The sequence below is a fragment of the Somniosus microcephalus genome, chromosome 4 (assembly GCF_052327205.1).
Source record: "Somniosus microcephalus isolate GS21.2 chromosome 4, FLI_Smic_1.0, whole genome shotgun sequence".
NCBI classification, from domain to species: domain Eukaryota; kingdom Metazoa; phylum Chordata; class Chondrichthyes; order Squaliformes; family Somniosidae; genus Somniosus; species Somniosus microcephalus.
Window position 1 is genome coordinate 54,338,043 of NC_140990.1, and position 20,813 is coordinate 54,358,855.

General features: G+C 48.3%; 1 protein-coding gene and 1 pseudogene across 1 annotated transcript; one reads left to right on the forward strand and one right to left on the reverse strand.

Moving 5' to 3' along the window:
- Positions 1-4,043: 4,043 nt before the first annotated feature.
- LOC147118913 (uncharacterized) lies at positions 4,044-16,953 on the reverse strand (annotated as a pseudogene).
- A 276-nt stretch (positions 16,954-17,229) lies between these two features.
- LOC147118914 (uncharacterized) lies at positions 17,230-20,436 on the forward strand. Its single transcript, XM_085983993.1, has 4 exons — positions 17,230-17,499; positions 17,581-18,746; positions 19,083-19,670; positions 20,289-20,436. Exons 1-4 carry the CDS (start codon positions 17,230-17,232, stop codon positions 20,434-20,436), a joined length of 2,172 nt encoding a protein of 723 aa, XP_085840119.1.
- Positions 20,437-20,813: the final 377 nt, after the last annotated feature.

The window sequence follows — 20,813 nt, forward strand, 5'->3', positions numbered from 1 at the left end:
TCAGCCGCTGGGCCGTACGGAGGAATTTCGCTAGATTAACGTCATGGTCCTGCTGGTCGTGGCCGCAGATGGTGACGTTATCCAGATAGGGAAAGGTGGCCTGCAGCGCGTTCTGGTCAACCATCCGGTCCATCTCCCTTTGGAAGACCGAAACCCCATTGGTGACGCCGAAGGGGACCCTAAGGAAGTGGTAGAGGCGGCCGTTTGCCTCGAAGGCAGTATACTGGCGGTCCTCATGGCGGATAGGGAGTTGGTGGTATGCTGACTTAAGGTCAATGGTGGAGAATACCCTGTATTGCGCAATCTGATTGACCATATCAGATATGCGGGGAAGGGGGTATGCGTCCAGCTGGGTGTATCGGTTTATGGTTTGGCTGTAGTCGATGACCAGGCGGCGTTTATCGGCGGTCTTAACGACTACAACCTGGGCTCACCATGGGCTGGTGCTTCCTTCGATAATGCCCTCCTTCAGGAGTCGCTCCACCTCAGCGCTAATAAAAGCTCTGTCCCCGGCGCTGTACCGCCTGCTCTTGGTAGCGATGGGTTTACAGTCGCGGGTGAGGTTAGCGAACAAGGGAGGGGGGGGGACTTTGAGTGTGGAAAGACTGCAAGTGGTGCGCGGCAGGCGATTTAAAAGCTGTTGGTTGCAGACTGTGAGTGGGGGAAGGGGTCCACCGTATGCCAATGTGACACTTTTGAGGTGGCACTGAAAATCCAACCCTAGCAGGACGGCAGCGCAAAGACGGGGCAGGACAAGAAGTTTAAAATTTTTATAATCAGTGCCCCTAACCGAAAGGGTCACCACACAGTAGCCGCCGATGTCCGTTGAATGGGACTTGGACGCCATAGAAATCCGATGGCGCATTGGCAGGACCGTGAGGGAGTGGCTACGCACTGTGTCGGGGTGAATAAAACTCTCCATGCTCCCGCTGTCAAACAGGCAAGTAGTGGCGCGGCCGTTTACCATAATGTCCATCATGGACCTGGACAGATGATGAGGGAGGGCTTGATCCAGCGTAACGGAGGCCAGTGTATGGCTGAGTGAGCTGATATGGTCGTCCGACGAGACGGTGGTCGAGTCCGGAGACAAATTGGCGGTTGAGTGCGGCGGGCAAAATGGCGGCGGCCATGATTCCGATCCCCACGCGGCCGGAGGTGCACAAAATGGTGGAGAAGATGGCTGCCCCCACGGTTCACACGCGGCGCTGCTGGCGTTCGCGGGTTTCCCTCTGCAGGCGTTGGCGTAATGGCCTTTCTTCCCGCAGCCAGAGCAGGTAGCGGTCTTCGCCGGGCAGCACGCTCTGGGGTGTTTTAACTGGCCACAGAAATAGCATTTTTGGGCCTGGTCACGGGACATCGTTGCAGTAGTTGGTACCGGGGGCGGCGGTCCCGGTTGCTTTCGGGACATCGCTGCAGTAGTTGGTACCGGGGGCGGCGGTCCCATGTCCCAAGGTCGCGATGACCATGGCGCGGCCCCGTTACGTGCGTATGCTTCGAGGTTTCGGTGGGCCGCATCTAGTGAGAGCGCGAGGGCTACGGCCGTCTTCAGGTCGAGCTCCTTGCTTTCGAGCAGTCTCTGCCGGGAGTAGTCGGACTGGAGGCCCTTAACGAAGGCATCACAGGTAAGTCCCTCTGCGTGCGCCGCAGCCGTTACTGCCTTACAGTCGCAGTCCCTGCAGAGCGTCTGTAACGCCCGTAAAAATGCCTCTACCGATTCCCCGGTTGCTGCCTGCGGGATCCCAGGAGGTGTCTGGCGTAAATCGTATTCACTGGGCGTGTGTATTGCCCTTTTAGCAGGTCGAGAGCCGCCGTGTACGTAGTAGCGTCCCGGATGAGTGTATATACTTGAGGGCTCACCTGGGCGGTCAGGACTTTTAATTTGTTCTCCTCCGATGTCACGGCGGAGGCTTCTAGGAAGGATTCAAAGCAGCTCAGCCAGTGTTCGAAATTGGTAGCTGAACCCGCCGCTTGGGGGTCGAGGTTCAGGCATGCTGGTCTGAGGGCTCGCAGCAACGCCTGCTGTTGTTGCTGCTCAGTTCCGGACATTTTACTTTTAGTTAATAAAATTGATACGCTGATCAATTACTCCATAAAAGGCGATGAATTAGGAAAGTAATGAAAAGGTTTTTATTAACTAAAGAACAGAGCATGCCTCTCGTGGACGACTGGTTCCAAGAAGGAAGTGGGTTGCCGGGCAGCCACCTTTATACCAGGTCATGTAGGCGGAGTCAGCTGAGGCATGCATAGGTACACAGTGAGTAGCAGGAGGTAACAATGTGCAATAACGATAACGGTAGTGAACGACAGTGAAAACAATAACAGTGGTTTACCACACTGCCCTAATACAGGAAACTCTTTGGTATCCGGCACCGACAGGACCGGGATGGTGCCGGTTGATTAAAAATTCCGGATGACGGAGAGAGTTATCTACCAAGGCTATTTTTAGCAAACAAAAATTTTAAAAAATCAAGAAATGTGCAGTATACAGTAATTGGGTACTCACCTACAGAATGTTGTGTTAAATGGATGGTGGAAGATGCTTGATTTAGTACAGTACTGCCAGTTGAGGGTAATCCATAACTCTTTAATTACTTAACAGTAAAACAAAACTTATACAGTAAACAGAAAAATGGCGGATCGGAAGAGACTACCGGCAGCGTGGGAGAGTCAGACTCCTGTTATTGAGGTGTTCCGACTTCCGATAGCGTCAAGAGGCCGAGTAGTGGCAGTTTGGAGAACTACCCCCACTGACTAACTCGGCTACCGTGGGTGACTCGGACTCGGCAACATTTCTGGTTATTGAGACATTGTTTTCGGAGTGAGAATTTTGCCGGTTAATAGCGAATTCTGGATATTTAGGTGCCGTTTAAACGAGAGTTTCCTGTATCTCCTTATATGACTCACTGTCAAATTTTGTTTGAAAACGTTCCTGTGAAGCAACATGGGATGTTTTATTAGTTAGAGGCACTATATAAATGCAAGTTATTGTTGTTGCCTGTGACACCAAATCCTGTGACCATTTACACTTTGAGACCAAATCAAGGTACTATTTACACTGTGGCACCAAATCCAGGGACCACTTACACTGAGGCTATAAATGGGAATCAGAGAGCCTCAGTGTGGAGAATGGTCATGGTTGTGAAACCAGCTCCAGTGAGGGTGAAAGGCGGGTAATGGATGAAGATATGATGGTGGAATCAGATGGTGATTGGTGGGGCCTGGTGACAGGTTATTGTCAGAAGCCCTTTTCAGGCAGGCCGATGATTGGATGTAATCTGCACAATACCTGGATCCGCCTGTTCTTGTCCCAAATCACAAAGTCTAATGTCCCTGATGTCTATTTCTATGAGAAATGTAGAGATGTGAAAGAAGGGAGGAAATCAGGCTCGGGCCAGAAAGAAGGTTCCTTGAATGAACAATTCATGAGGCTGTTTCGTGACTTGTCTGCGTGAGGTTCAAAAACATGAAATGAAAAAGGCACGTCTAGTGACACTGGCATTGTCAATAGTGGTTTCTAACCTGAATCACTATCTCCTAAGCCTAATATCCTATCGACTAACCCCAACCACTAACCCCAATCCTAACCAATAACCACTACCCCCAACCACTAACCCCAATCCTGACCAATAACCACTAACCCCAACCACTAACCCCAATCCTGACCAATAACCACTACCCCCAACCACTAACCCCAATCCTGACCAATAACCACTAACCCCAATCCTGACCAATAACCACGAGCCCCAACCACTAACCCCAATCCTACACCTTAACCCCAGCCCCTGACCAAGGATTATTGACAGGGATCAATGGAGGAGCTAAAGTCCTGATAAAGAAGTATTTGAAACAATTATCTCGATTAAAGAAATAGTGCAAGGTATGTTAGTAATGAGATTAATTGACGGGACCATCAACATCAGCAATGGCAATTACAAAGATCAGAACATTTCTAAGGCTGTCACATGCAGTGTGTGTGGAGTTTAAAAAAAAATCGGATCCAAAAGAGGTAAATGATACAGAAAATAACAGATTTCAAATCTTATACAAGTTAGTTCTGTAAAGGGGTGGTTCAAAGGAATTTCAGATGAGAGTAAAGCGAGACACTATAATTCAGTCTATGACACCCACAGACCGTGTACACAAATGGAACAAGCTTGGGGTTTGATGTGGTAGAAGGCGAGTTAGATGAGAACTGAAATAATCCAGAGTAAGAAACAGTCAGTAACAGAACATCAATTAGTCTCTTCTTATCATGGAGAAATCAAATATTAGACACACTGTGTTTGAAACAAAGCTGATTTATTTAATATTGGTCCAGAATATTAATATCAACCCCAGTTAATCTGGTTATTAACATCAGCAGAAACAAAGCCCAATTGCCAGAGAAACATGGTTCAGTCCTGGATTTGATTAACAGCAGCAATAACAGCAGAATCAAACCCCTGCAGTCACCGGTGAACTCACTGGTGTCTCAGCAGATGGGATGAACGGGTGAATCCCTTCCCACACATGGAGCAGGTGAATGGCCTCTCCCCAGTGTGAACTCGCTGGTGATTAAGCAGGTTAGACTTCCAAGTGAAAATCTTCCCACAATAAGAGCACGTGAAAGATCTCTCCTCAGTGTTAACTCGCTGGTGTCTCAGCAGAGTGCATGACTGAGTGAATCCCTTCCCACACACGGAGCAGGTGAACGGCCTCTCCCCAGTGTGAGTGCATTGGTGGGTCAGCAGGTCGCTTGTGCTTTTAAAGCTCTTCTCACAGTCAGAACATCTAAATGGTCTTTTAACAGTGTGAACAAGTTGGTGTGTCAGAAGATGGGATGACTGAGTGAATCCCTTCCTACACATAGAGCAGGTGAATGGCCTTTCCCCAGTGTGAACTCGGGGATGGTATAACTGGAGATTGTATAACTGAGTGAATCCCTTTCCACATTCAATACATGTGAACGCCCTCTCACCAGAGTGAACTCTCTGGTGTATCTGGTGCTTGGATAACTCTGCAAATCCCTTCCCACACACGGAGCAGGGGAACGGTTTCTCCCCAGTGTGAACTCGCTGGTGTCTATGGAGGCTGGATGACTGAGTGAATCCCTTCCCACATTCAATACAGGTGAACGGCCTCTCCCCAGTGTGAACTCGCTGGTGTATCTGGAGCTTGGATAACTCTGCAAATCCCTTCCCACACACGGAGCAGGTGAACGGCCTCTCCCCGGTGTGAGTGCGCCGATGAGTTTCCAGCTTGGATGGATAATTGAATCCCTTCCCACAGTCCCCACATTTCCAGGGTTTCTCCGTGGTGCGGGTGTCTGTGTCTCTCCAGGTTGGATGATCAGTTGAAGCTTCGTCCACACACGGAACACTCTCTCTCTCTGGCTCCCTTTCTCTCTCTCTCTCTATCTTTCTCTCTCTCTCACTCCCTTTCTCTCTATCTCTCTTTCTCGCTCCCTTTCTCTCCCTCTCTCTCTCTCTCGCTCCCTTTCTCTCTCGCTCCCTTTCTTTTCCCACTGTGCGATGTTTTTTTAGGCTGCGTAACTGGTTAAAGTGCTTTTCCAGTCACACTGATGTTTGAAATCTTTCCCCACAGACAGAACAGACAGACATTTCTCCTTCCACATTCAAAGGCCGATGATATTCAGGTCCTGATGAATGGAGTGACTCGCTCAGATCTTGATGTGATGTTTGGTTTGAGTTTCCCGTCTGTAAATCCTCCCCTTCTAATACCCTGTAAAAGGAGTTTACAAAAGTCATCACTGGAAGTGCAGGATAGAAATTCAGAACAGACAATTCGAGTTTCTGTGTAGCATTCTTGTCTCTCTTGTTCCCCCAAAGCTGTAAATCCCCGTCCCACACACTCTCCCTCCTCCCTGTGCTGAAATCCAAACCCATCGCACCATCTCCAACATTTCTTTCCTCCACTCCCAGTTTCCCCCTCCCTCTACTCTGGTTGGGTTCAGTTCTACACCCGCTGTGTGCAGAGTGAGAATAAAATCAATGAGTCACTGATTGTCTCTCCTGGTCACTGGGACCCTGGAGCCCCGCCCACTCACTGTTCCTGTGCCAAGATGGCCATGCATGCGCCCTGCTGCAGGTGGAACCGGTCTGTCTTTCCTCCATGAAGATGGCGGCGCCTAACCCGGGCCTGTCACCGAGAAAAAGCCTCACCACTGCCGTCCGGTGGATCACAGACTGGGCCGCTGGATCTCATTCGGGCCTGAGGCCGTTCTCCAACTTTATAAACCCTGCGGCGTGGCCTACCCGCAGTTTATTAATCTCCCGACCCCGCAGCTCCGCCCGGCGACCGTGCGAGGCTTTCTTTGTAATAATAATAGAAAATGCTGGAAAAACTCAGCAGGCCAGGCAACATCCGTGGAGAGAAATTAGAGTCGACGTTTCTTGGTAAAGTCGGTGAGGGACACGTGACCCGGGCCTACGGCCTGATTGACGGGAGCTTCCGACCAATAGGGAGCGAGCGGGGCGGGGCTGGAGGAGCGAGCCGGCGGCGGGGCCTTCAACCAATCAGGGAGCCCGAGGGGCGGGACTAGTGACGGCTGATTGTCTGATCCGCAGGGCAGCGAGTTTCTCCAGTCCCTTGTTCAGGGCCCGGGGCCAGGGGAGGCTGTGGGCCTTTATTCCCCTTATTGGACACAAGGCTCTTTGTCTCACAACACACTGGCTCAGATTTTAATAGAGACTTTTTAAATTGATTAATAAATGCAGAAAGACCTCGTGCTTCTGTAAAACAAACTTTTTAATATTTGGGAGTAAAAGTACAAGTTTCTTTCCCTCTGGGGAATTTATTATTAGTTTCAGGAAACAGCAACAACCACTTGTATTTATAAAGCGCCTTTAATGTAGTAAAACGTCCCAAGGCTCTTCACAGGATCGTTATAAAACAAAATTTGACACCGAGCCACATAAGGAGATATTCGGGCAGACGACCAAAAACTTGGTCAAAGAAGTAGGTTTTAAGGAGCATCTTAAAGAAGGAGAGAGGTAGAGAGATGGAGAGGTTTAGGGAAGGAATTCCAGAGCTTAGGGCCCAGGCAACTGAAGGCACGGCCGCCAATGCTGGAGCAATTAAAATCGGGGATGCTCAAGAGGCCAGAATTAGAGGAGCGCAGATATCTCGGGGGGTTGTAGGGGCTGGAAGAGATTACAGAGATAGGGAGGGGCGAGGCCACGGAGGGATTTGAAAACAAGAATTGAGAATTTTAAGGATGAGACAATTGAGGAAAAGCAGTGAGTGGGAAGGGTCGAGCCCTTATGGGACAGGGTCGTTAATTCTGTTCTGTGACAGTTACTGGGACAGACTGTATCTCCCCTCTCCTCCACACAGGCATTTGTGGTAGTTAAAGGGACAGTGATTACATAGAAACATAGAAGATAGGAGCAGGAGTAGGCCATTCGGCCCCTCGAGCCTGCTCCGCCATTCAATGAGATCATGGCTGATCATCCAAACTCAGTACCCTGTCCCTGCCTTCTCCCCATACCCCTTGATCCCTTTAGCCTTAAGAAATATATCTAACTCCTTCTTGACTATATTTACTGAATTGGCCTCAACTGCCTTCTGTGGTAGAGAATTCCACAGGTTCACCACTCTCTGGGTGAAGAAATTCCGCCTCATCTCTGTCCTAAATGGCTTACCCCTTATCCTTAGACTGTGACCCCTGGTTCTGGACTCCCCCGCCATCGGGAACATCCTTCCTGCATCTAGTCTGTCTAGTCCTGTTAGAATTTTATAAGTTTCAATGAGATCCCCTCTCATTCTTCTAAACTCCAGCGAGTATAAGCCCAGTCGACCCAATCTCTCCTCATACGTCATTCCTGCCATCCTAGGTATCAGTCTGGTGAATTCTTCTTGTTTTGCGAGATTGTAATTAAAGGGTCACTACTCTGAGATGGCTGTGAACTTTTAGTGCCGCCAGCCTTTCTAAAACATCTTCCTTTTTTAGAAGATCTGTGTGAACTCGCTGGTGACTCAGCAGGTTGGATGAACTCTGAAACCTCTTTACACAGTCAGAACATTTAAAGGGTCTCTCATCGTTTCTGGGGCAGGACGGATCTGGTTAACAGTGATCACAATATCATTAGGTTTAAAGTAGTTATGGAAAGGGACAAAGAAAAATCAACAGTGAAAATACCCAGCTAGAAGAGAGACAATTTCAGTGATTTGAGAAGGGATCGAGCTCAGGTGGACTGGAAACAAAGATTGTCCAAGAAAACAGTGAATGACCAATGGCAGGCCTTCAAGGCTGAGATAGTTCGGGTACAAACCAAACATATTCCCATAAGGAGGAAAGATGGGGCATCCAAAGCTGGAGCTCCCGATGACAAAGGATATCGAGGTTAGAATAAAACAGAAAAAGGAGGTTTACGACAAATGTCAGGTACAGAATACAGTCAAAAACCAGGCAGAATACAGAGAGTGCGGGGGAAATTGAAATAGGATATAAGAAGGGCAAAGAGACAATATGAGAAAAGATTAGCGGGTAACATAAAAGAGAACCCAAAAATCTTCTATAAACATATGAAAAATAAAAGCATAGTTAAAGGAATGGTGGGGCCGATTAGGGACCAAATAGGAGCTCATCATATGGAGGCAGAGGGCGTGGCTGAGGTACTGAATGAGTACTTAGCATCTGTCTTCACAAAAGAAGAGGATGAAGTTAATGTCGCAGTAGAGGAGGGGGAAGTAGAGAAATTGGATAAAAATAGATAAAAAGGAGGTGCTAAATAGGTTGTCATCACTCAAAGTTAACAAGTCACCCGGTCCAGATGGGATGCATCCTAGGTTGCTGAGGGAAACTAGGGTGGAGACAGCAGAAGCTCTGACCACAATCTTTCAATCTCCCTCAGATATATGGGAGTGGTGCCAGAGGACTGGAGGATTGCAAATGTTACACCCTGTTTAAAAAAGGGGAGAGGGATAAACCTGGTAACTACAGGCCAATCAGTCTAATGTCAGTGATGGGTGAACGACTAGAGGCCATTGTCAAGGACAAAATTAATTCTCACTTGGAGAAGCATGGGTTAATAAGGGGCAGCCAGTATGGATTTGTTGAAGGTAAATCGTGTCTGACTAACCTGATTGAGTTCTTTGATGAAGTAACAGAGAGTTGATGACGGTAGTGCAGTAGATGTTGTTTATATGGACTTTCAAAAGGCATTTGATAAAGTACCACATAAGAGACTTACTCGGAAAATAGACGCACAGGGAATTAAAGGGCTGATGGTAATTTGGGTATATAATTGGCTAAGGGAGAGGAGGCAGTGAGCAGTGCTGAGGGATGTTTTTCTGACTGGAGGGAAGTATGCAGTGGGTTCCCCCAGGGGTCGGGATTAGGACCATTGCTTTTCTTGTTATATATAACTGACATGGACTTGGGTATAGGTGTAAAATTTCAAAGTTTACAGATGATACAAAACTTGGCAACGTAGTAAATAGTGAGCATAGTAGTAGCAGACTTCAGGAGGACAGAGACAGACTGTGAAATGAGCAGACACAAGGCAGATGAAATTAAATGAGGATAAGTGTGAAGTGATGCACTTTGGGAGAAACAACAGGGAGAGGCCGTATAATCTAAATGGGACTATTTTGAGGGGGTGCAAGAGCAGAGGGACCTGGGGGTCCATATTCACAAATCTTTGAAAGTGCCACGGCAAGTTGGTGAGGCGGTTCAGAAAGCGTATGGGATACTTGGCTTTGTAAATAGGGCCATTGAATACAAAAACAAGGAAGTTACACTAAACCTTTACAAATCACTAGTTAGGAACATAGGACAGGAGGAGGCCATTCAGCCCCTCGAGCCTCTTCCGCCATTCAATAAGATCATGGCTGATCTGCGACCTAACTCCATACACCTGACTTTGGCCCATATCCCTTAATACCTTTGGGTAACAAAAACCTATCAATCTCAGATTTAAAATTAACAATTGATCTCGCATCAATTGCCGTTTGCGGAAGAGAGTTCCAAACTTCTACCACCCTTTGTGTGTAGAAATGTTTCCTAATTTCACTCCTGAAAGGTCTGGCTCTAATTTTTAGACTATGTCCCCAGTCCTAGAATCCCCAACCAGTGGAAATAGTTTCTCTCTATCTACCCTATCTGTTCCCCTTAATATCCTGAAAACTTCGATCAGATCACACCTTAACCTTCTAAATTCCAGGGAATACAACCCTAATTTGTGTAATCTCTCCCCGTAACTTAACCCTTGAAGTCTGGGTATCATTCTGGTAAACCTACACTGCACTCCCTCCAAGGCCAATATATCCTTCCTAAGGTGTGGTGCCCAGAACTGCTCACAGTGCTCCAGGTGTGGTCTAACCAGGGTTTTGTACAGCTGCAGGGTTTTGGCCTCAGCTGGAGTCTTGTGTACAGTTCTGGGCACCACACTTTAGGAAGGATGTCAAGGCCTTGGAGAGGGTACAGAGGAGGTTGACCAGGATGGTACCAGGGATGAGGGACTTCAGTTATGTGGAGAGATTGGAGAAGCTGGGATTGTTCCCCTTAGAGCAGAGAAGGTTAAGAGGAGACCTAATAGAGGTGTTCAAAATGATGAGGGGTTTTGATCGAGCAAGTAGGGAGAAACTGTTCACTCTGGCAAGTGGGTCGGTAACCAAAGGTTACAGATTTAAAATAGTTGCTAAAAGAACTAGTAGGGAATGAGGATAATTGTTTTCACACAGAGGGTTGTTAGGATCTGGAACGCAGCATCTGAAAGGATGCTGGAATCAGGTTCCACAGGAACTTTCAAACAGTAATTGGACACGTACTTGAAGAGGACTAGTTTGCAGAGTTCTGGGGATAAAGCTGGGGTTTGGGACTAAATTGGACAGCTCTTTCAAAGAGCCGGCACAGACACGATGGGCAGAATCACCTCCTTCTGTGCTGTTAGATTTGATGATCAGTGTGAACACGCTGGTGACTCTTAAGGCTCTTCAAACTTTTAAAGCTCTTCCCACAGTCAGAACATTTAAAGGGTCTCTTGTCAGTGTGAACAAGCTGGTGTGTCAGGAGGGTGGAGGATCGAGCGAATCCCTTCCCACACACAGAGCAGGTGAACAGCCTCTCCCCAGTGTGAACTTGCTGGTGTTGCTTGAGTTCCCAAGGGATTTTAAAGCTCTTCCCACAGTCAGGACAGTTAAATGGCCTCTCATCAGTGTGAGCTCGCTGGTGTTTCTTCAGTTCCCCGGGGCTTTTAAAGCTCTTCCCACAGTCAGGACACTGAAATGGTCTCTCATCAGTGTGAGCTCGCTGGTGTCCCTTCAGATGCCCGGGGCTTTTAAAGCTCTTCCCACAGTCAGAACACTGAAATGGTCTCTCGTCAGTGTGAACAAGCTGGTGTTCCTTCAGTTCCCTGGGGCTTTTAAAGCTCTTCCCACAGTCAGAACATTTAAATGGTCTCTCATCAGTGTGAACAAGCTGGTGTTCCTTCAGTTCCCTGGGGCTTTTAAAGCTCTTCCCACAGTCAGAACATTGAAATGGTCTCTCATCAGTGTGAACAAGCTGGTGTGTTTGCAGGTTGGATGACTGAGTGAATCCCTTCCCACAGTCAGAACATTGAAATGGTCTCTCATCAGTGTGAACTCGCTGGTGTTTCTTCAGATCCCCAGGGATTTTAAAGCTCTTCCCACAGTCAGAACACTGAAATGGTCTCTCCCCAGTGTGAACTCGCTTGTGTGTTTGCAGATGGGATGAACAAACAAATCCCTTTCCACACATGGAGCAGGTGAACGGACTGTCCCTGGTGTGACTGCGCCGTTGAACTTCCAATGCAGATGGGGAACTGAATCCCTTCCCGCCGTCCCCACCTTTACCCGGTTTCTCCCCGGTGTGACGGTGCACGTGTCTCACCAGGTCAGGCAATCGGCTGAAACCACGTCCACACACCGAACGCGTGTGCGGTTTGTCAACGCTACGATCGCTGCTTTCTCCTTCCATGTGCAAAGGCCGATGATATTCAGGTCCTGATGAATCGAGCAACTCTGTCAGATCTTGACGTGATGTTTGGTCTGAGCTTCCCGCCTGTAACTGCTCCACTTCTATAACCCTGTAAAATGAGTTCAGAAAAGGATCAGAGACAAACTGTTGTTTAATTTTCCTCTTTCCTAACCTAGGGGCAGTGAAGCTGATTTTCAGGCCCCAGCTGCTGCACATGTTGGTTGAAAGGATCAGCAGTAATGGCGGCTGCAATACCCACAAGCCCCGGCGCTCCAGAAACCGCTCTGTTGACGCTGAGTCCCGCGCATGCGCCTCATGGCCCCCGCGCTCTTCCTCCTGCTCCACAATCGCCCGTCCCGATCGGTCCGCAACGCGCATGCTCAGCGCACAAAACCCCGCGGTTGGAACATCGGGCGCGCATGCGGAGCCGCAACATCTGGTACGCGTGTGCGGCTCAGGTGGGGGCAAGTCGGTGTTTCGCCTCAGCCGCCGGGGAGGTGCACATGCGCAGGACGACCCAACATTCTTCCTGTCAGCAATCACTCCCTCGTTTCTTTAATAAAAACAGAAACTGCTGGAAATACTCAGCAGGTCAGGCAGCATCTGTGGAGACAGAAACAGAGTTAACGTTTCAGGTCAATGACCTTTCGTCAGAACTGCTTGTTCTTTAGTGTCAGCCAGTGGCTCAGTGGGTAGCACTCTTGCCTCTGAGTCAGAAAGTTGTGGGTTCAAGTTCCACTCCAGAAACTTGAACATAGAAATCTAGGCTGACACTCCAGTGCAGTGCTGAGGGAGTGTGGCACTGTCGGAGGTGCCGTCTTTTGGATGAGACATTAAACTGAGGCCCTGTCTGCTCTCTCAGGTGGATGTAAAAGATCCCATGGCACTATTTCAAGAAAGATAGGCTTGCATTTATACAGTGCTTTCATGACCAGCAGACGTCTTGATGTGCTTTACAACCAACGAGGTACTTTTGGAGTGTAGTCACTGTTATAATGTGGGAAAGAGCAGGGGAGTTATCCCCGGTGTCCTAGCCAATGGTTATCCCTCAATTAACATAACAAAAAGATAGATTATCTGGTCATTATCACATTGCTGTTTGTGGGAGCTTGCTGTCCGATTATTGACTTCCGCGTCTCCTACATTACAACAGTGACTACATTTCAAAAGTACTTCATTAACTGTAAAGGCTTTGGGACGTCCGGTGGTGGTGAAAGGCGCAATATAAATGCAACTCTTTCTTTCTTCACTGGTCTCACCAGCGACCTCTTCTGGCTGTTGGTTGATTGACAGCCGAGAGTCCGCGCATGCGTACGCGGGACGGCGGTTTGGGCCGAGTCCGGCACAGCGACCCCTGCCGGTCACCAAGGGTAATAACAGCGCATGCCCAGAGTACACCAACACCCCGCTCCCCCACTCAGAGCTGCGCATGCGCACTCGGATCCTGTCGCTCGGAATCGGCGCGGGGCATTCCGGGAAAGGCCTTGGTGTCGGTTACAGAGTCGCGATCGGTGACGCAAAGTGAGTTTTCTCCGCTCCGATTGGGTGCAGAATCGCGCGGGGTGGGGGGGAGGGTTGGATCGGGAGAGAATAAAGAGAAATAGAAAAACCTGAGAGTCCGCGAGGCCCCGGACCGGCCGGCGTCAGTTGGTCAGTGCACGTGATCTCCTGGGGGACACGTGACCCGGGCCCGCGGCCTGATTGACGGGAGCTTCCGACCAATAGGCAGCGAGCGGGGCGCGGCTGGAGGAGCGAGCCGGCGGCGGGTCCTCCAACCAATCGGGGAGCCCGAGGGGCGGGACTAGCGTCGGCTGATTGTCTGATCCGCAGGGCAGCGAGTTTCTCCAGTCCCTTGTTCAGGGCCCGGGGCCAGGGGAGGCTGTGGGCCTTTATTCCCCTTATTGGACACAAGGCTCTTTGTCTCACAACACACTGGCTCAGGTTTTAATAGAGACTTTTAAAATTCATCAATAAAAGCAGATAAACCTCGTGCTTCTGTGGAACAAACTTTCTAATATTTCATAGAATCATAGAATGGTTACAGCACAGAAGGAGGCCATTTGGCCCGTCGAGCCCATGCCGGCTCTCTGCAAGACCATTTCAGCTAGTCCCACTCCCCGCCCGTTCCCCGTAACCCTGCACATTTCTTTACTTCAGGTATTTATCCAATTCCCTTTTGAAAGCTGTGATTGAATCTGCCTCCACCGCCCTTTCAGGCCGTGCATTCCAGATCCTCACCACTCGCTGCATAAAAAAGTTTTTCCTCATGTCGCCTTTGGTTCTTCTGCCAATCCCCTTAAATCTGTGCCCTCTGGTTCTCGACCCTTCCACCAATGGGAACAGTTTCTCTCTATCTACTCTGTCCAGACCCCTCGTGATTTTGAAAACCTCCATCAAATCTCCTCTCAACCTTCTCTGCTCTAAGGAGAACAACCCCAGCTTCTCCAGTCTATCCACGTAACTGAAGTCCCTCATCCCTTATCCCTGGAACCATTCTTGTAAATCTTTTCTGCACCCTCTCTAAGGCCTTCACATCCTTCATAAAGTGCGGTGCCCAGAATTGGACACAATACTCCAGTTGGGGCCGAACCAGTGTTTTATAAAGGTTCATCATAACTTCCTTGCTTTTGGACTCTATGCCTCTATTTATAAAGCCCAGGATCCGGTATGCTTTTTTAACCGCTTTCTCAACCTGCCCTGCTACCTTCAATGATTTGTGCACACATACCCCCAGATCTCTCTGTTCATAATAATCAACTTTATTGTCATTATTAGTGCACAAGTGCAGTACAACGAAATGTAGGCTTGCGGCTCCCGAGAGTGTACATTTAGATTAAGACATTTAAACATTCAACATACATTTGGCTTGTAATACATTAACATAAACATAACCATAATAAAGTGCATTGGCAGATGTGCAGGCTTTAGAGTTTATTTGTGGAGTTCAGTAGGATGACAGCCCTGGGAAAGAAGCTGTTCCTAAATCTGGTTGTACGGGTGCGAATGCATCTGTAGCGTCTCCCAGATGGCAGGAGGGCGAACAGACTGTGGCTGGGGTGGGTAGGGTCTTTGATGATGGACCGTGACCTCCGTAAACAGCGTTTCTGGTATATGTGCTCTATGGTCGGTAGCCGGGTGCCGGTAATGCGTTGGGCAGTTTTGACTACCCGCTGCAGGGCTTTCCGGTCATAGTAGCTACAGCTGCCATACCATACTGTGATACAGTTCATCAGGATGCTCTCTATTGTGCAGCGGTAAAAGTTAGAGAGGATCAGGGGTGACAGGTTACATCCCTTCAGCCTCCTTAGGAAATATAGGCGCTGCTGGGCCTTCTTCACCAGAGAGGAGGTATTGAGGGACCAGGAGAGGTCTTCCGTGATGTGGACTCCGAGGAACTTAAAGCTGTCCACCCTTTCCACCACAGCCCCATTGATGTGGATGGGGGGGGTGACTTCCGCCATTGGACTTCCTGAAGTCCACAATGATTTCTTTGGTTTTCTTGATGTTAAGGGCCAGGTTGTTATCGATGCACCACTTCACGAGATGCTGGACCTCCTCCCTGTAGGCTGACTCATCGTTGTTGGTGATCATGCACCCACTTTAGAATTGTACCCTTTAGTTTATATTGCCTCTCCTCGTTCTTCCTACCAAAATGTATCACTTCGCACTTTTCTGTGTTAAATTTCATCTGCCACGTGTCCGCCCATTCCACCAGCCTGTCTCTGTCCTCTTGAAGTCTATCACTATTCTCCCCACTGTTCACTATACTTCCAAGTTTTGTGTCATCTGCAAATTTTAAAACTGTGCCCTGTGCATCCAAGTCTAAGTCATTAATATATATCAAGTAAAGCAGTGGTCCTAGTACCGACCCCTGGGGAACACCACTGTGTACCTTCCTCCAGTCCGAAAAACAACCGTTCACCACTACTCTCTGTTTCCTGTCACTTAGCCAATTTCGTATCCATGCTGCCACTGTCCCTTTTATTCCATGGGCTTCAACTTTGCTGGCAAGCCTATTATGTGGCACTTGTCGAACGCCTTTTGGAATCCAGGTACACCACGTTAACCGCATTGCCCTCATCAACCCTCTCTGTTACCTCATCAAAAAACTCAATCAGAATCAGAGCGGCTTGGCCCGGCGGACGTGCGGCCAGGGCCCCGGCACCAGGAAACCCAGGGTGTAGCGCCTCCCCCATCCGAGCCGCCACTTCCCAGTTTCTTCAGCTGGTTCCACCGAGTCCGACTCAGGACAAAGGACAGGAGCCAGGCTCCCAGAATGGCCCACGGCCCCGGGGAGCATGCGCACTCACAGCGGGGAAATCAGCGCCTTGGATAGAGCGGTTTCTGGGGCGCGGGGAAGTGTGGGTGCTGCGGCCGCCATTAGTCAGTGGCTGTGGGGAAGAGTTTTATTGCAGGCTGACGGAAGGTAGGTCCCTGGCCGCCTGTGTAGGTCTTTTTGTTGCTTCAGTTTGAGCTGGAGTGGAGATGGAGGAGAAGCTGCTGGGTTTAACCCCCAGTACTTCTGAGCCCAGGAGGACCCAACAATTTCCAATGTGGGACTGTCAAGGGAGGTGGATTCTGCGGGAGATTAGGTTGTTAAATAGACACTGTCCATACAATGTAAAAAAGTATTGTTTTAGGAACAAGTATTTGTGTAGAGGCTTTTAATCCAGTTTACGCATACAAGTTTTTTAAATTAATTTTTGCGATGTGTGCGCCACTGGCAAGGCCAGCATTTATTGCCCATCCCTAGTTGCCCGTTGAGAAGGTGGTGGTGAGCCGCCTACTTGAACCGCTGCAGTCCGTGTGGTGAAGGGCTCCCACCGTGCCGTTAGAGTTCCAGGATTTTGACCCAGCGACGATGAAGGAATGGTGATATATGTCCAAGTCAGGATGGTGTGTGACTTGGAGCAGAACTTGGAGGTGATGGTGTTCCCATGCGCCTTCTGCCTTTTTCCTTCTAGGCAGTCGTGGGACAGATGGGGTGGTCGGTCCCCTTGCCTGAAGGACATTAGTGAACCACTTGTGTTTTTACAACAATCCAGCAGCTTTCACGGTCACTTTGTTCTAATACCGGCCCCACTAATGACCAGATTCATTAAGCTCAATTTCACAACCTGCTTTTTTGTGGGGTCTCGCTCTCACACTCCCTTTTTGCTGTATTAAATCCATGTTACAGGGTACCAAGAAGGGGAAGATTTGTAGATGGGAAATTCAAACCAAACACCACATCAAGATATGACAGAGTCACTCTTACATTGGCACCTGAATATCATCGGCCTTTGAACATGGAAGCAAAAAGCACCATTCACGGTGGGGAGGAAACGTACATATGTTTAGTGTGTGGACGAGGATTCAGCCAAGAATCTGACCTGTCGAGACACAAGCGCAGTCACACCGGAGAGAAGCCGTGGAAATGTGGGGACTGTGGGAAGAGATTCAATTACTCGTTTGAGCTGGAAATTCATCGGTGCAGTCACACCGGGGCGAGACCGTTCACCTGCTCCGTGTGTGGGAAGGGATTCACTCAGTCATCTGCCCTGCTGAGACACCACCGAGTCCACGCTGAAAAGAGAAAGTTTAAATGCTCCGACTGCAAGAAAAGCTTTAAACGCCCTGAGGCACTGACAGAGCACCAGTATATTCACACTGGTTACACACCGTTCAGCTGCTCTCACTGCAGGAAGAGGTTCAGGACATCATCTCACCTGTTGAGACACCAGCGACTTCATACTGACAAGAGACCTTTGACATGCTCAGACTGCGGGAAGTGCTACAAAAGTAACGAGGACCTGACGTGCCATCAGTGTGTTCACACTAACGAGAGATCTTTTAAATGCTCGGACTGCGGGAAGTGTTATAAAAGTAACGAGGACCTGACGTGCCATCAGCGTGTTCACACTGATGAGAGATCTTTTAAATGCTCGGACTGTGGGAAGTATTATAAAAGTTCTGAGGACCTGAGGTGTCATCAATGTGTTCACACTGATGAGACATCTTTTAAATGCTCGGACTGTGGGACGTGTTATAAAAGTTCTGAGGACCTGACGTGCCATGAATGTGTTCACACTGACGAGAGATCTTTTAAATGCTCGGACTGTGGGAAGTGTTATAAAAGTTCCGAGGACCTCACGTGCCATCAATGTGTTCACACTGACGAGAGATCTTTTAAATGCTCAGACTGTGGGAAGTGTTATAAACGTTCCGAGGACCTGACATGTCATGAATGTGTTCACACTGACGAGAGATCTTTTAAATGCTCGGACTGTGGGAAGTGTTATAAAAGTTCCGAGGACCTGACGTGTCATGAATGTGTTCACACTGACGAGAGATCTTTTAAATGCTCGGACTGTGGGAAGTGTTATAAAAGTTCAGAGGACCTGACGTGCCATCAATGTGTTCACACTGATGAGAGATCTTTTAAATGTTCGGACTGTGGGATGTGTTATAAAAGTTCAGAGGACCTGACGTGTCATCATTGTGTTCACACTGACAAGAGAGCTTTTAAATGCTCGGACTGTGGGAAGTGCTATAAAAGTTCTGAGGACCTGACGTCCCATCAATGTGTTCACACTGACGAGAGATCTTTTAAATGCTCGGACTGTGGGAAGTGCTATAACAGTTCCGAGGACCTGATGTGTCATCAGTGTGTTCACACTGATGAGAGATCTTTTAAATGCTCGGCCTGTGGGAAGTGTTATAAAAGTTCTGAGGACCTGCCTTGCCATCAGTGTGTTCACACTGACGAGAGATCTTTTAAATGCTCGGACTGTGGGAAGTGTTATAAAAGTTCTGCGGACCTGATGTGCCATCAATGTGTTCATACTTACGAGAGATCTTTTAAATGCTCGGACTGTGGGACGTGTTATAAAAGTTCTGAGGACCTGCCTTGCCATCAGTGTGTTCACACTGACGAGAGATCTTTTAAATGCTCGGACTGCGGGAAGTGCTATGAAAGTTCTGAGGACCTAACGTGCCATCAGTGTGTTTACGCTGACGAGAGATCTTTTAAATGCTCGGGCTGTGGGAAGTGTTATAAAAGTTCCGAGGACCTGATGTGCCATCAGTGTGTTTACACTGACGAGATATCTTTTAAATGCTCGGACTGTGGGAAGTGTTATAAAAGTTCAGAGGACCTGAGGTGCCATCAGCGTGTTCACACTGAAGAGAGATCTTTTAAATGCTCGGACTGTGGGAAGTGTTATAAAAGTAACGAGGACCTGAGGTGTCATCAGTGTGTTCACACTGACGAGAGATCTTTTCAATGCTCGGACTGTGGGAAGTGTTATAAAATTTCCGAGGACCTGACGTGTCATCAACGTGTTCACACTGATGAGAGATCTTTTAAATGCTCGGACTGTGGGAAATGCTATAAAAGTTCTGAGGACCTGACGTGCCATCAATGTGTTCACACTGATGAGAGATCTTTTAAATGCTCGGACTGTGGGAAGTGTTATAAAAGTTCCGAGGACCTGATGTGCCATCAGTGTGTTCACACTGACGAGAGATCTTTTAAATGCTCAGACTGTGGGAAGTGTTCTAAAAGTTCCGAGGACCTGACATGTCATCAATGTTTTCACACTGATGAGAGATCTTTTAAATGCTCGGACTGTGGGAAGTGTTATAAAAGTTCTGAGTACCTGACGTGCCATCAGTGTGTTCACACTGACGAGAGATCTTTTAAATGCTCGGACTGTGGGAAGTTTTATAAAAGTTCTGAGGACCTGACGTGCCATCAACGTGTTCACACTGACGAGAGATCTTTTAAATGCTCGGACTGTGGGAAGTTTTATAAAAGTTCTGAGTACCTGACGTGCCATCAGTGTGTTCACACTGACGAGAGATCTTTTAAATGCTCGGACTGTGGGAAGTGTTATAAAAGTTCCGAGGACCTCACGTGTCATCAACGTGTTCACACTGACGAGAGATCTTTTAAATGCTCGGACTGTGGGAAATGCTATAAAAGTTCTGAGGACCTGACGTGCCATCAATGTGTTCACACTGACGAGAGATCTTTTAAATGCTCGGACTGTGGGAACTGTTATAAAAGTTCCAAGGACCTGACGTGTCATCAGCGAGTTCACACTGATGAGAGATCTTTTAAATGCTCTGACTGTGGGAAGTTTTATAAAAGTTCCAAGGACCTGACGTGGCATCAGTGTGTTCACACTGACGAGAGACCTTTTCAATGCTCAGACTGTGGGAAGTGTTATAAAAGTTCCGAGGACCTAACGTGCCATCAGTGTGTTCACACTGACGAGAGATCTTTTAAATGCTCGGACTGTGGGAAGTGCTATAAAAGTTCCGAGGACCTGATGTGCCATCAATATGTTCACACTGACGAGAGATCTTTTAAATGCTTGGACTGTGGGAACTGTTATAAAAGTTCTGAGGACCTGACGTGTCAAGAGTTTGTTCACACTGAAGAGAGATCTTTTAAATGCTCGGACTGTGGGATGTGTTATAAAAGCTCCGAGGACCTGACGTGTCATTGATGTTTTCACACTGACGAGAGATCTTTTAAATGCTCGGCCTGTGGGAAGTGTTATAAAAGTTCTGAGGACCTGCCTTGCCATCAGTGTGTTCACACTGACGAGAGATCTTTTAAATGCTCGGACTGTGGGAAGTGTTATAAAAGTTCTGCGGACCTGATGTGCCATCAATGTGTTCATACTTACGAGAGATCTTTTAAATGCTCGGACTGTGGGACGTGTTATAAAAGTTCTGAGGACCTGCCTTGCCATCAGTGTGTTCACACTGACGAGAGATCTTTTAAATGCTCGGACTGCGGGAAGTGCTATGAAAGTTCTGAGGACCTAACGTGCCATCAGTGTGTTTACACTGACGAGAGATCTTTTAAATGCTCGGGCTG

Bases quoted from the DNA above. Each gene is read 5' to 3' on its own strand.
- LOC147118914 (XM_085983993.1), top strand. From the start codon at position 17,230: ATGGAAGCAAAAAGCACCATTCACGGTGGGGAGGAAACGTACATATGT. The intron at 17,500-17,580 runs GTCCACGCTGAA...ACAGAGCACCAG, and splicing joins CCCTGCTGAGACACCACCGA to TATATTCACACTGGTTACAC. The intron at 18,747-19,082 runs GTGCCATCAATG...AGAGGACCTGAG, and splicing joins AAAAGTTCTGCGGACCTGAT to GTGCCATCAGCGTGTTCACA.